This window comes from Serinus canaria, chromosome 5, assembly GCF_022539315.1.
Source record: "Serinus canaria isolate serCan28SL12 chromosome 5, serCan2020, whole genome shotgun sequence".
In the NCBI taxonomy this organism is placed as follows: Eukaryota; Metazoa; Chordata; class Aves; order Passeriformes; family Fringillidae; genus Serinus; species Serinus canaria.
Genome location: NC_066319.1, coordinates 40797937 through 40812518, shown reverse-complemented (window position 1 = coordinate 40812518; position 14582 = coordinate 40797937). Strand labels below are relative to the sequence as shown.

At 46.8% G+C, this 14582-nt stretch overlaps 1 protein-coding gene across 5 annotated transcripts in view; it reads right to left on the bottom strand.

The window, feature by feature from the left end:
- Positions 1-481: 481 nt before the first annotated feature.
- ADCK1 (aarF domain containing kinase 1) overlaps positions 482-14582 on the bottom strand; it is a 78058-nt gene continuing 63957 nt past the window's right edge. For all 5 annotated transcript variants that reach the window (XM_009101849.4, XM_050975403.1, XM_030240465.2 and 2 more), the window contains 4 exons: positions 11558-11707; positions 11130-11327; positions 7314-7507; positions 482-5975 (listed from right to left, as the gene is read on the bottom strand). In XM_009101849.4, the coding sequence (XP_009100097.1) occupies positions 5804-5975; positions 7314-7507; positions 11130-11327; positions 11558-11707 (714 nt within the window). In that variant the 3' untranslated portion in view covers positions 482-5803. The remainder of the gene's footprint in view (positions 5976-7313; positions 7508-11129; positions 11328-11557; positions 11708-14582) is intronic.

The window sequence follows — 14582 nt, the reverse complement described above, 5'->3', positions numbered from 1 at the left end:
AATTGACTGTTCAGCCTGTTGTGCAAAGTTATCAGTGGTACCACACTTAGCTGACTCCTGGACCACATACATCTGTCTGCTTTCCTCCCTTTGTCTTCCTCTGCTGCTCTCCCCAGTACACACCATTGTGTTTTAGGCCCGTTGATACCCCAAAATAAAGTCCTCAGTCTGAATCACCTCATTTCTTAGGTCTCCAAAACAGCTATTTGCCTACTGACCTTTTGCTCACAGATACCACATTTACAGGCTTGCCCTGCTCCAGTTTATCTGATGACAGAGAAGCTACTGCAGTCCCAGCACATACTGGGTGCAGTGCAGTGCCCTGTGATATATGCATCTCATATTGCAAAGTTTTCCTTTCAGCCTTATCAGCATGATGGATAGTTTAGCCTTGGTGAAGTACAAGACAGCAATAACAATGTCGCCCCATGACTTTTTTTCCCCCCACATTTTCATTAAGAGCAATATGGTATTACCAGGCTTCATGCATGTCACTTTGTTTATTAGCTACCATTTAGTAACCTCTTCCATCTTTGCTTTATTAAAGCTAGATGTACTGCTAGACTGAGGGTTGAAAGGAGAGCAAAGGCTCATGGTACAGCCACCCTGGGGAAATGTTTGCTTGTGCACATCAATGCTGAGCCTGAAGCTGCAAGCCTGAAAACCACCACCAGCTAATGTGCATTTTACATGCAGACTTGTCCTGCTAGGTCAGGCCCAAGTCCTGTAACCTTCTTAGCAGAGCTTTAGGAAGAGTTACAGGAAGAGACTTAATGAGTGTTTTTATGCTTATATGTATCAGAGTATGGAAAAGTAGCCTCAGCAAATAAGACTCTGAATCAAATGGAAATAAAAAGAAAGTAAAACAAAAAAAAAATAGTAAAATGCCATGGCTCCTCCCTACTCCATTATTCATGTAGTCTCAGTGAACAGTCTTTACCAAACCACCAAAAGTCACAAGTACCTGATTACAGAAGCAGCTCAAAAGGGAAGCTGCGCATAGAGCATCCTGAGTTCTCACATCGTGGCTGATCTGGAGTGACATGGCAGATGGCACAGAATGATGCTCTCTGCGTCACACAAGTCAGCCCAAAAAGGTTGTTAGCATTTAACAAGGTCACCATGAGCTGCACAGGGTCAGCAGAAGGTGTGTGGGTAAGAGTATGGTCAACGTCCTGCCCAGGTCTCCCTCAGACACTGTTGGATGGACACACAACCATGTTCCCTGCAGGAGACAGAGGTGCTGGTCACTACCCCAATAGGTGTAGCTTCAAATACCCTGTCAGGGAAATTCCAAACTGTCTTAATGGGACCTGATTACCATCACACAGAGATCACTGAGCATCCTTCCCACTCAGGAAGCCTTCAGCTGGATGTGCATATAATTTACTCCCTCGGGGTTTAAAACCCATTTAAAGCCTGCATTAGCCACAACAGGGTCCTGGGAAGGCACCCACTGCTTTCCAGAAGGCACTGGACATGCAGGTTTTGCCCAAGAAAGAAGGACACAAGAGGCAGCTGGCTCATAAAAACTGCAAGGCAAGCTATGCAAGCTGGCATTTGCCAGCACAGGCAGGCTCACACACAGCTCCACAACTGAAGCAAAGAAAACCAGTTGGTAAGCCTGGACTTCAAAGCAAAGACAAGACCTCATCAGGGATGTTATCTCATGTCTGAGCACAGGCAGTGACACAGAAGGAGAGCTGAGAAAGCTGAAACCCAGATCCAAGCTCATCCCACAGCACTGACTCAATAGCCATGTGAGCCAGCTCCCTGCCTGTTCCATGCCATGGCTGTATGGCTTCACCAACAGGCTGGCTGGGAGGGCCCACTGGGCATCTGACTCCTCTCCTGCTCTGAGGGAGACTCCAGCCAGCAGACCAGCTGAGCCACTCTGCTGGCCAGCCAGGATGGAGACCCTTTCTGGGTGAGGTAATTCTTGCTTTGCACCACCCTCCTGGTAAAGTTCATTTCTAACTTTTCAAACTCTGACTTGTGGGAATCAGCCCTTGTTTACTCATTAGTACTCCTGAAGGAGATTGGCTCTAATCTGCTTTCAGAGCCTCCAGCCATCATATGCTGGAGATAGATATTATATGAGGCATATATGTGGGAAGCAGCATGTGATTCATTCTGAAGCTTCTACACTGCAACTGCATGAGGTTTGTACACCCCTGCAAGATGGCAGACAGCACCATGCAGCCTTGATCTGCAAATCTAAATGCCACCCATCTGTCATCATTAGCATTCACTAGATGGGCCAGGCAAAGGCTATGCTGCTCAGTTTGGAGTAATGCTCTCTCTGGCTTTTCTTCAGCTGGATGTACAAAAGCATGTTCACTTCATACCCGAGATTCTTGGAAGTTTTGCACAGCAACTTCATTTTCCCTGACTGCCCCATTTTCCACATCCAGCAGATGTAATGATGGCACATATAAATGCCAGATGAAATGTCCACTGGTTTCCCAACACATCTGAGAGCAGTAAACAACATTAGGATTGGTGAAGCCATAAGGCTACAACAAAGTACTTCATATTACAGGAGCTGAAAGATGCTCATCAGTTTTGTACCTCTGGTCACAGCTCCAACCCCCATGTTAGTCCTGAGAAAGAGTTGGTGGGCTGCAAGGCCAACATTTAGTGTCTGCACCAAACTTCAGTTCACTCACAGCTGAAGCTGGGCAGACAGCAGCCCATGTGCTGGTGCTGAAAACACCATTAAATGCAGGCTGGAAGGAGGGGCCACGTGCATAGATCTGGTCCAGGTTACCCATGTTTGACAACTGCAAAGTGGGATGAGAAAGTGTCTTTTCAAAATCCTGTTAACAAGTTCACCTCTCAGAGCTTTCAGCAAAAAGACAAGGCAGGAATGTTACAGGGTCAACCACCATGTGTTTGCTTGTTCTTTCTTAAGACGAACCTTCATTGATTGACTGTGGGAAGGGTGAGAGCTGAGCACAACTGATGGAGGAGTCCCTCTGCTAACATTGTTACACAGAGCTTCCCAGCAGAGACTAATCACAACAGACATAGCTCTGCCAAATATTCCCTGTTCTCTGCCTGCTGCACACTGCCAGAAACCAGTCTGAGGGGCTGCTGGTTCCCTACCACTTTTAGAGTCAGGACCCTCCTCAGGTAGCAGAACTAGCAGTCGTGGTGGGATTTTGAAGGAGTGAAAGAACATGCATAGCTGAGAGCTCACTGTGAGCTTGACAGCCAATGTAAATAACAGCTACAGGGAGCCTCTCCACAACATGGGATCCTCTAGAAATGAGGATGAGCTTCCATTCACAGATGAGAAACCAAAACAGTGCTCTGGTCAGTATATCCAGCCATGAACAGGCAAAGGCATTTGCAGAGGAAGCTACAAGGTGAGGATGTGCAGTTGGTGACCATTACTAGAAAGCCTCTGGGACTCCAACAAGGCATACCAGGCCAGCTTACTGAGAGGCACTCTACTTGTGATGAGAATAAGTCAGGTCCACCCATGCTGGCCAGCCTACCAGCTATAAGTGCCTAAGCAAGGCACTGATTCAGCCAGACTGCTCACATGAGCAAAGATTAGTCATATACAGGCTGCAGCACCAGTATTCCAGGGCCCCAGTGACTCTCTGTCAGCTTAGAAGTCTCATCCTGCAATTACCACCATTCCATTCCCTGATGCCCTCATATGACCCAGAAGTCAAGGGAATCTCTAACCTGTCATTGCAGGGGTTGGAGACAAGCTTTGCAAGGACATTCAGCCTTACCAGGATTTCTCTTTTGCTCTTAGCAAAGATCAGAGAGAACATCAATCCTGCTGCTGCCCCCAAAAGTAGGAAGGGCTCAGAGAGCTAATGTCAGGATCAGGTGATTGACTACCCAAAGAGACCTAAAACCCACATTCAGTAGTACTGTGTCCAGAACCCTGCCAATCACCCACCGCTTCTTGCCACCGCTTCTTGGCAGTCCCGAGCCAGCCAGTTCTGCCTAGGTGCTTGTGCATGTACACAGCCACTGTCTGCACTTCTGCAGTCCCTAACCCACAAGCCCAAGCCCACCAGCAGCCAGGTACCTTTTCTGGGTTACATTCCTCACCTTTCCTGCACAGCCAGCAAGATGATTGATTTGCCAGGGACACACACAAACACACTTACCTGCACTCTGTCCCCTGCTTCCCTTCCCAAGCAAATAAACTCACTTCAAGGTGGGGTCACACACCTGTGCGAGTTGGAAAATTGTATGGAAACTGGGAGAGTGAATGGCCTTCTTGTGGCTTGCTCTCAGGCACAGTTTGGTGCCTGAGTAACCCACAGCTTAGCAAAGTTTCTGAAAGTACATGGACATTCCTACTCTGTCCTTCACATTCCCTTTCACCAAGATAGTTTATGAGAAAAGCTGAGATGATGATGTAACTAGTCACCTCCATCCACCCTTCCTGGCTAAAGGAATTCTTACAAGCAGCAGAGCTATATCCCAGTATCTCAAATACATCTCACATAAAGCAGACCTCTAGGTGAGGCTTTCTGTAGCTGTCCCACAACTGCAGAATCAAAGCCATCAGACCTGTCACTTGCACCACCGAGCAAATGGCAGGTTTTTGTCTGAGGCCAGAGCAGTAAAATGTCACAGGCAGTGACAAGGTGAAATGATCACTGTGGCATGGGGATGGTGACATCTCACAGATGTGCTGCAGTGCACTCCCACAGGCAGAGAGCAGGCAGGCTCAGCGTGGATCTGAGAAGAAGGGTGTGAGGTGTCCTCCCAGCAGAAAGATGCCTGCTCCTCCATTCCATCTCAACACACATCTGATGCAGTACCAGAGGACTCAGATGTGGTACAAACCTCTTGGACAAAGAAAAGACCAAGTGGACATTTTGCTAACAAGGAGTTGCCAGCACTGCCTGGCATCACTCCCTTGTGGAGAAATGGAAACAGGACTTAGGTTAGAGGCCCAAACATAAATCTAGTGCACAGCCAAGCATCCCTCCCCCAAAGGTCTTCGATACAACACATTTATTTGTTGTGTGGAAGTATTGTACAGTACACATTCATTACCAGCAGTTTCAGAACCCTGAGCTACCATTCCTACTGCCTTCCTGGAATTTCAGAAGAGGGGCAAGATCACTGTCCCCTTCTCCTATTTTACCAGCAAAGAAACAAGCCAGGAGAAGTCCAAAAACAGAGGCACTTGCTGGCAGGACTGGAGATGAACCTTAGAAACTTGGACTCCCAAGTCCACCACTCTCACCATTTGAGTCCTCTTTCCCTGGTGCTGGAAGAGAAAACCCTAGTGACAGCTTTCCACAAGGTCTCACTCCTCTGAGAAACCTTCTGCACACCTAAACAGAAATCAGACTAAGGAGATTGCACAAACTAATATAAACATAATGCATTTTAAAGGGACTTACCACCTCTGAGGGTCTGAGAAATGTTTTGGGGCATTCTAGGTAGGGCTGGGATTCTCTTAAATTCTTTAAGATTGTTTAAGAAAGAGTCGAAGAGACATTTCCTTCCAGCACAATCCCACTAGAATCTGAGTGGAACTTAACCTGCACAAATGAGGAAAGACAGTATCCTTTCCTGTCTTTCCTGGCACAAGGTATCACACACCTACTTTTCCTAAACCACACAATAATAGGGCTCTTGTACCAACTCAACCTCTCTGTGCCACAGAGGAAATTAATGCTGTAAAAGAAAAGGACAGTGCAGTGTGTAATGTGGAGTAAGACCCAAAAATAGACAGAAATAGTCAGAAAGACAAATGTGCCGTGGAGAGCAGAAGGGAGGGAGGGAGCACCCAGGCCTCTCCCACCAGTTCATGTCAGTATGTGAAATGTTGCATCCGTCTCAGGAGAGCAATGACCCAGTTCCCCAGCTGGGACCCCTTCAGCCACAGAAAGAGTTCATACAAGTTGATCTGCCACAGGCTTAGGGCTTCTGTGAGTGAGATCTGGGCCCTCCTGTAAAGTGAGTGACTCTTGCTCCTTTGGTACCTAGAATGAGAGAAACAGCTGCATTAGATCCAGCAGGAGATAGCACAGGAGGAAGGAGGCCTGTCCTACATCTTCTGCACAACTGACCCTCCCCAGGGGTGGCAACATCCCCCAGCTGGAAAATCCCCAGGAAGCAGGGATTTTCTCTAAGCAGTGCTTCTGAGGAGCTGGGGACCACCTTTCTTAGAATTAATCTGGCAGGAGAGACAGCCTGCTCCCTTGAGAACTCAGTTCTCTTCCCACTGTGTCTAGTGATCCTGGGTTATGGTATTTCTCTGCTTCTATGGCCACCTTCACCTCAGCTCACAGAGACAGGTGCACACTCCTATTGCTTTTCCTGGTAGCACACTTTTAAGAGTCCAGCAATCCTGACACACAGACTCCAGGAAAAGTATTTCTCCGCTTTCTTTAGCAGGGGCTAATGGGTATTCATAGGCCCCTCATCATCCCAAGAAATAACTGTTATTTTATCTACAAGGAGGAAGAACCTGAGGCAGAAGTGCATTGATTCATAAGATTCACAGAAGGAAATCACTTGCACAATTCCTGTTCCTGGCTTTTAAACATCAGCCTGATCTTCAGTCAGCCCAATCCCCTCAATCAGGCTGCAGTGAACTTTCAGATCTATGCTATCACAAACACTGCCTAGTGGTAATACCTGTAATGGGCAAGAAGCCCCTTCCCCTCCTCTGGGGGGAAAAATCCTCAACCCTTAACCTAAGGGTTCCAACTCTACCCCTTTCTCAAGCCTCAGGGTGACAGGTTTGTCCTCTGGAGAGGGTGATGGGTGTAAGAACAAAGACAGAGGCTGAGATGTGTAACTGAGCATGAGTAGGACCACAATGAAGGGAAGAGATCCACAGCTAACAATAATAGGCCAAGAGGTTGAGTCAGAGCCTTGTCAGCAACCCCCACCCCGAGTGGGGCCCTCATAAGCCTTAATGGCCCTGACTAGCCTGGAACCACCCCCAAGCCTCTGCTCATAGGCCCAGGAACTTCAGTCATTCTCAGACCTGCACCTTCAGTTCCTGCCTGAGCTACACTGGAAGAGTAATGGTCCTCAGCTCATGTCCTGCTGTGAAGCCCCATGGCATGAACCTCAACTCACATATTGACCTCTTTTCCTGACCTCAGCCCTGTCTTGTCACCTGGACCTGCTTGACAACCACCAGACATAATCTACAGATTTACTTTCTGGTTCATTCTTAGACCTGCCGCATCACCAGGATTCTGCCTTATCCTGTGAACTTTTGATTGGATCTGACCACCATCTCAGGGTCTGTCCTGCAGCTCCTGCTGCTCCCTGTCTGGCCTCTGATGCCTGGGTAAGAGACTCACGTGGCAACAGCTCTGATGCAGCAACGAGACATGTTGAGGAAGGAGCTGGCACTGGCCCGTGTGTGCAGGGCTGACTCAATCCCCCTTAACAAGTCGTTGGTTTTCAGCAGGAGCAGCATCTGGCGGGGAACACTGTTGAGGAGCTGGGTGATCTGGGGCAAGTAAGCAGCAGCGTTGGACCGGATCTCCATGTCCTGTGGCCAGCCAGGTCATGTCAGGGAGAAAGGAGAGAAAAGGTGAGAGTACATGGGAAATTCAGGTCCAGATGCAGCTGAGTTATGCCAGGAAGAGACAGTGTTTTAACAGACCATGACAGTAGGCCAGAAGGTTCAGAGCTCTGTCTTGCTTTCCTGAAGACACTGGAAACAGCACTCATAGCACAGATCACTCTTGCTATATCCCATCTGCCTCTTGGTGAGATAAGGACCCATCCCCTCACTGGCAGGATTAATAGCCTCTCAGGAGAACAGCCACCCACTGCTGTCTTGGTTCTTAGTCCTAGGCAGCCTGCAGCAACCAGATCTCAATACTGCCCTTGGAGACTTCTCACCTCACCAGCCCCAAAACTGGCAGAGTTGCAGGTAGCAGAACTGCTCAGGAAGGTGGAGGCATGCTGCAAAGACAACCAAGCTGCTCACTCTTCACTGCCCCATGCAATTCATGGCTCTATGCTATATCAATGAAGCTGTTTCCAAGGCCTAGTTTAGTCCTCTGTCCTCAACACAATCCAGCAGAGGTGACAAAAAAATCATGCAGTTAAGCATCATGTTAACCCAAGAGATAAAAATCCTCAAATTGTCATCTGTCAGATCTAGATCTATATCCTGTATGACAGCAGCCAGTAGCAGATAATTAAGGAAAGAATGCAAGTTCAAGGCAATCCTTCATTTTCTCTGGTTTTACAGAGTCCAACAAACACATGGCCTACTGAAAGAACCCAGGAATAACTTAGTGACTACAGCCTGCGCCATTCAAGACAGGCTCCTCTCCAAATACAAGCCACCAGAGCATGCAAGACAGTCAGCCATGCCTCTTCATGTTTTTAGATCTGAGAGTTCCCTCACCATCCCAGGAAATGTAGCACAGTGTAGCTGGGAGCTGATGCTACATGCACACCTTGTCCCTACCTCTTCCTACAGAGGCCATGACATGAATCATGACATGAAATCCAAAGACAAGTCTCTGGAACATCTGAAATCTACAAAATCCAGGAGCATACATGCAGGGTGACAGTAAATAACTTCATACAGGAAGGAGGCTCCTTTGTGGGAAATGACAGCTCTAAAGCCTTCTCTCCTCTGGAATGAGGGATGGCCTACATTGCATGACATGGGATCTCACACTCTTTGTGAACTTCAAACTTATTATAAAGGAACAGACCTGCACAAACTGAGTGTGCAGGTCATGATGGTCAGTGATGTACACAGCTCACACACCACCATGGTTGCTGCTGACAAACCAGTCTTTGTGTCCTCCTGCCTCCATCACTAACCAGATACAAAACACTTCAGCAAGAAGATGCTTGGCTCTCCTAAATGTTGTTTTGTTTCATTATTTGTTGGCAGAAAATTCCTCCCTGGTTATCTTTTATGCCTTTCCCCAGCCAGCATCATTGCAGAGCTTACATTATTTTCCAGACATAGGTTTTCTTTTCTATTTCTTTTCCTTTTATTTTTAGATCCAGCTGCTTGTCCACATCACAAAACAACCACATGATCAGTCATCAGAACTGTCACTTTCTGTCAAGGGTAAAGCTTGTGTGCAGAGGAAGAAATAAGCTAAGCCACAGGACCTGAGAAAAGCCCCTTGGCTGCAACTGCTGAGGCTGCTGCAGGATGCAGCAAAAGACATCATTAAATCAGATGAGATGAGGCCAGCAGCCACCCTGAGCAATCAGCTGCCTGGCCCTGGCTTAAGGCAGGAACAACTATACCTATGGCAATCCTCTTACATTTGCCCAGCCTGCACCTAAACTCTCCAGTAACATGAACCAAAACCTCCCCAGACCATCTACACTGGCATTTCATTGCTTTGCCACTAGATCTGGCTTCTCATTTTTTTGCTGAATTTAAACCCATGACTGCTTGTCCTGCTTGCAGCACTCTTTAAGACACTAGAAAATCACTTCTACAACTCTTCCTGAACTGCCTTTTCGAGATTTTTTTCTGACCTAACTTGCTCAGACTTACCTTATGGGTTGCATCTGCTTGGCCACTAGTCCTTGTAGATTCCTACTGGACTTGCCCCAGTCTCATCAAACCTTTCTCAAGATGCAGTGGCCCAGACTGAGTGCAGCACTACAGATAAGATTTTGTTTCAGGAAGGTTGTTTCCTTGTCTCCCAGGCTACTGTCATGTTGATACATCCTCAGGCACACTCTCTGGAGCTCTGCACTGATGGTACCTGCCTACACAGCGCTCAGCTCTTGCTGCTGATAAAATCTTTCAAATTCACCTCTAAAGTAAGGGCAAGCAGCAGCTCATTTCCTAATGCCACAGCAAATCTGCTCAGCTCCCCATTATCTGCTGCAGGATTATCTAGTTTCAGCATTAATTGTGTCATGTAGGCAAAGACAACAGAGCTGGTTCCATACAAGCAATTCAACTCAATGACAAAGTTCATTAGCACACACAGGGTACCATGTAGCTGCAGCTACACCTCTGGTGTAATCTTCACAAGCAAGTTGGAATAAACATTACTCACTAACTCAGATTCAACACTGGCCTTGTAGTATTGGAGTCATTGCTATGCCAATTTGCTTTGGCACCTCTGAATTTTCTTCTGGAGCTACCAGCTCCAGAACTCACCAGATCAAGCAAGATCTTTTAGACAGGCATTATATTATTTCTGATGTGCAGAAAATTAACTCAGGTAACTGGGAGGGAGGAGGTCCATTACCCAAGGTATCTGACCTACTCATTGCTATGGATAACGGCAAGCCAGTACAGCAAAATCTGCCACATCCATCAAAATGAAGCAACTTTTGGAAGAGAATTTCATAGGACAATATTATAATGCTACTTAAATGAATTTCATCAGCTTTACTACAGATGTGCAGATAAAAGCAAGCCATAGGATACAACATACTTCTGCTTACAGACACTTGTCCATTGTCCATCACATCACTTCATGTTCTTCTCTAGAAACAGCACAATTGGCAGGGCTGCTACTATTCTCAAGGCTGGCTATTGTGTGTATCAGGTGTGCAAGGAGGCACGAGAAGGATCCCAGCACGTGTGGAAACGAAAGGGTGGAAAACATAAGTGGCAATTTCCCAGATTTGTAGTGATTGAGTTGACAGGATCTGCAGTTAAGCAACCTTGACTCCAAGTTAATAGGGTTTTTGATTGGGAGGTAATTTCCAGGGTTTTTTAGGAGTTTATATCAGTGCTGATAGTCATTTACATGAATAGTGATAATGCATTATCCTTTTCATGTCTTCCCACAAACCTTTATGTCTCCTGTACCTCATCCTAGCCTCCTTAATGGTTTGCTGGACAGTTGCATTCAATATTTTTTTAAGAAAAGGACAGTCCACTAATATTTCCAGAAATGGTGAATACTTAGGTAAAATATTATACAAAATTTAAGCAGCCCATGACAAGTGAATCTGTGAAATTTAATTCAGCCACTATAAAACATATTGCAGAAGGAGTCCTGGCTCTTTTCTAGATCAGCTATCACTGCAGAAATAGCTACAGAGCTGCCAGGGGTTGTCCAGCACTGCTGTACTATCAGTGGTGCAAATGATTTCAACATAGAAAGGTACTGAGGAGAAGCAAGGGCACACATTAGGGAAGGACACACAAGACCTACCTCGCTGGCAGAGACTGGTGACTGGTCAATGCCCTTGTTGACGGACTCCCAAGATCTGGCAGTCAGCATGCAGGCAAAGAGAGGATACAAATCCCCTGCCCCAAGCCGCCGGCTGTACTTCTGCACCCTCTTCATATCAGCCTTGATGAGGGCCTGCCAAAGGCGGCAGTAGTCCATGCGGAATGATTCGCTCAGCACCTGGGAAGGGAGACATGGTCCCCAGAAGCCCACAGAGGACAGGAAACAGGGGGAAAAGTCTTCCATCCCTTACCTGTGCCCTATCCTCCATTTCAGAGTAATAAAATATCATTAGAGGGTTATGGAAGTATTAGGAAAAACTTATTCATACGTGCTTAGAGGGGCAAGGCTGCAGCGTGATGCCCAAAGGCAGCTTGACAATGCCCTGGAAGCCCCTCATACCTACATACCTGGTAGAGCCCATGATCCAGGAGGATAATGTGAGCTTTGCCAGAAGCTGGGCACTTCTTCACTAACACATTGCCTGGGTGTGGGTCACAGTGCACAAATCCATTCACAAAGATCATTTCACTGTAGAGTTTCCCCAAGTTGCGAGAAATCTGCAAGGAGACAAGAGATGGTCACACACTGCCACCCACAGTAGGGTGCCTGCTGGGGAGGGGAAGGAGCCTCTGTGTGACTACCCAGGAAGGAAGGGTCTGTACATGCTCATATGCCCATGCAGAGCTCCTGCAGCTCCTCCCACTGATGGAGGCACAGGGTTCCTGCGGGCATCTACAGGTAGCAGGGTGCTCCAGGGCATTCAGGGAAGGATCCATGCAGGGAGCACCATGTGTTTGTGGGATCACAGGTTATTTAAAGACACTTGTCTAGCAAAAAAAAAAAGAAGAGATAGTACCTGTGGGTAGGAATAGGGTTTCTGGTAACAAGGAGGAAAGCTGGACAGCAGATAGTGGCAGACATGCATTCACAGGGAAGGCAAGGAAATTGCTGCTGGGGTGGGTGAGACTGCTTGGAGGAAGACTCAGGTGTTTCCATCCATGGATGGCAGCAGGACATGGTGGAGAAAGGGTGAGGGGAGATTCAGCTAGTCAGTCTGCCCACCAGAATGAACATGAACTCCCTCTCCCTTGCCTCCATCACACTGTCCCCCACTTTCCCCTCTTCCTTTCCTCAGACCCATGCTAATCTGATTTGCAGTGTCTGTGAAGATGAAGAAGCACAGAAAAGCTGTTTAAAACATCCTGTCACTGCTGTGTCCCTCCATACTACTGCTCCTTATCACCAAGATATGTTATCAAAGTTAAAAACCTCCTAGGAGAAGGCAATCATCCCCAGGGCATGAGATCAGCCCCTTGCCATGCACTAACACATCAGCCTTGTTCTGCCATCCCACCACCAACCCTCCCTGCTATCCCAAGAGGCAGAGTGCTCCACAGCAGAGTGCTGAACAAGCAATTAAAAGACAGTTGTTACAAATTATTCCAAGCATATCTCCAGATACACTCTGTAAGCAGCAAACTGGCAGCTGTCTCCATAAGCAGAGATGGTAGAAGAGGTAACAGGGATAGTAATGACAACTCATCCTGCAGAAAACCATACAGACAAGAAAGGACTTGCTTTACCCCCCTCTGAAACATGACCACCTCTGAGAGGAGCATTCACTATGAACAGAGGCCAAGTAACTACAAATGAGGAAAAAGAACGAGAACCCTTCCTGCAGCACACCAGCAGGGACAGTGGTAGGATCAGGTGAAACCATCCTCTGCCTCTCAGGTGGGACCTGGAACCACTGTTGAATCACGTGAATGCTGGCCAGCCCCATGATGAATCACCCACACAGCACAGTCCTGTGATCTCCTGTACTGCAGCTTCCCCAGTGCCATGCAGGTGCTATTTTAAGTACTGACTGAGGGGAGTGATGTTTCCCTTCTGAATCACCAGCAGAGATCACCAGAGCCATGAAGTGACCCTTACAAGTCTCCTTGATCGGCAAGCTCTAAAATTAGGATAGGACCAATGTACCAGGTGCTGTGATCTCATATAAGAGCTGAGTGGCCCTTGCTGACAGTCCAAGGACATGCCAAATAGTCTGCTTTAAGCCCATCACATAACTCATTCACAAAGCCTCCCAGGGACCCATACACCAGAAGGAATGGACTCAGACATTATAACCGATCACAGCATCAGCCCTAACACTGGTGCACACACTGGGCTAACCACACTCAGCCCTCGCTGTCTAAGCTGTTTGTCCTCCAAGGGCATGGAAAAACACTAAATTTTAGAAGATGAGGACTTGGGGACAATCTGGGGCCCAACAGGATGCCTCATACCCATTGAACACAAGTCCAGACAAGGGCTGGCAGTTCTGCAAATCTATTGACTGTGCAACCCCTTCAGCCATGACCAATCTCCATCCTTAGAGGTTTTACAGACCTGACTGAATAACACCCTGAGTAAGCTGGTCTGACCTCATAACTGACCATGCTTTAGAAGGAGATTTGATAGAAACCTTCCTGAGGTTCCCTTCCAAACCCAAATATCCTAGGAACCTACAAAAACGCCTCTCACCAGGTTATCCATGCCTCCCTCATTAACAGCTTCTAATGATATGGCTGCAAGTTCCAGATGCAGAGATGGTGTCCCCCCCCTTAGTCACCATCAGCAGAAAAGCAACTAAATAGCCTCTTGTAGTCTGTAATGCAACACAAAAGCAGCTTGAGATCCATCTTCCCATCCTCCCATGAAGCAGAGGGGTTGTAGCTCTGCTTAGACTCACAGGCTGGGTCATGGGAAGAAGACAATGTTCACTGAAAAAACCCCATCCTCTCGTTCTTCCCTGCTGTTCTTACATTTACCAATTCCCCAACATACAACCTTGAATATCTCCACTATCTTCAACTAAACTTTATGACATATGAATGTATTCTGTACTATTACATTAGCATACAGAAGATATGTTACAGAGATTTATGATGCAAGCATATAAACAGTCTTCACTTTCAGAAAAAATTTACCATAGAGCTGTGGTGCACACTAAAGTATTTTCACATAATTTTGTCTGTTGCCATACCTCTAAAATAGGATACAAAATAAATTAAGACAGAAAGCAACAATACTGTCAAATTCTAAACAAAAAAGGAAGCTTGACACTCTAGGTCTTAAACTGTAGTACATGAATAGCAGCCTATCATCATAATTCAGACAAAGGGAGTTCACATTTCTTGAGAAAAAGTTTAGGGAAAGAAAACATGAAATTTTTATGTACCTTAACTCTTCAGTACTGTGCCTTGTCACTTCAGGCCCTTATTCCACCCTTATTGAGAAGGCCACTGGATAAATAATAACTACAGAATTCACTTTGGAAGAACACAGCTAGGTGAAATGAGAAAACAGACTTATGAAAACCTCTGCTCAGGAGAAGGGAGGAATTCAGCACACATTTAGGCTATGTAAGACCTCAGGGTAAAGGTG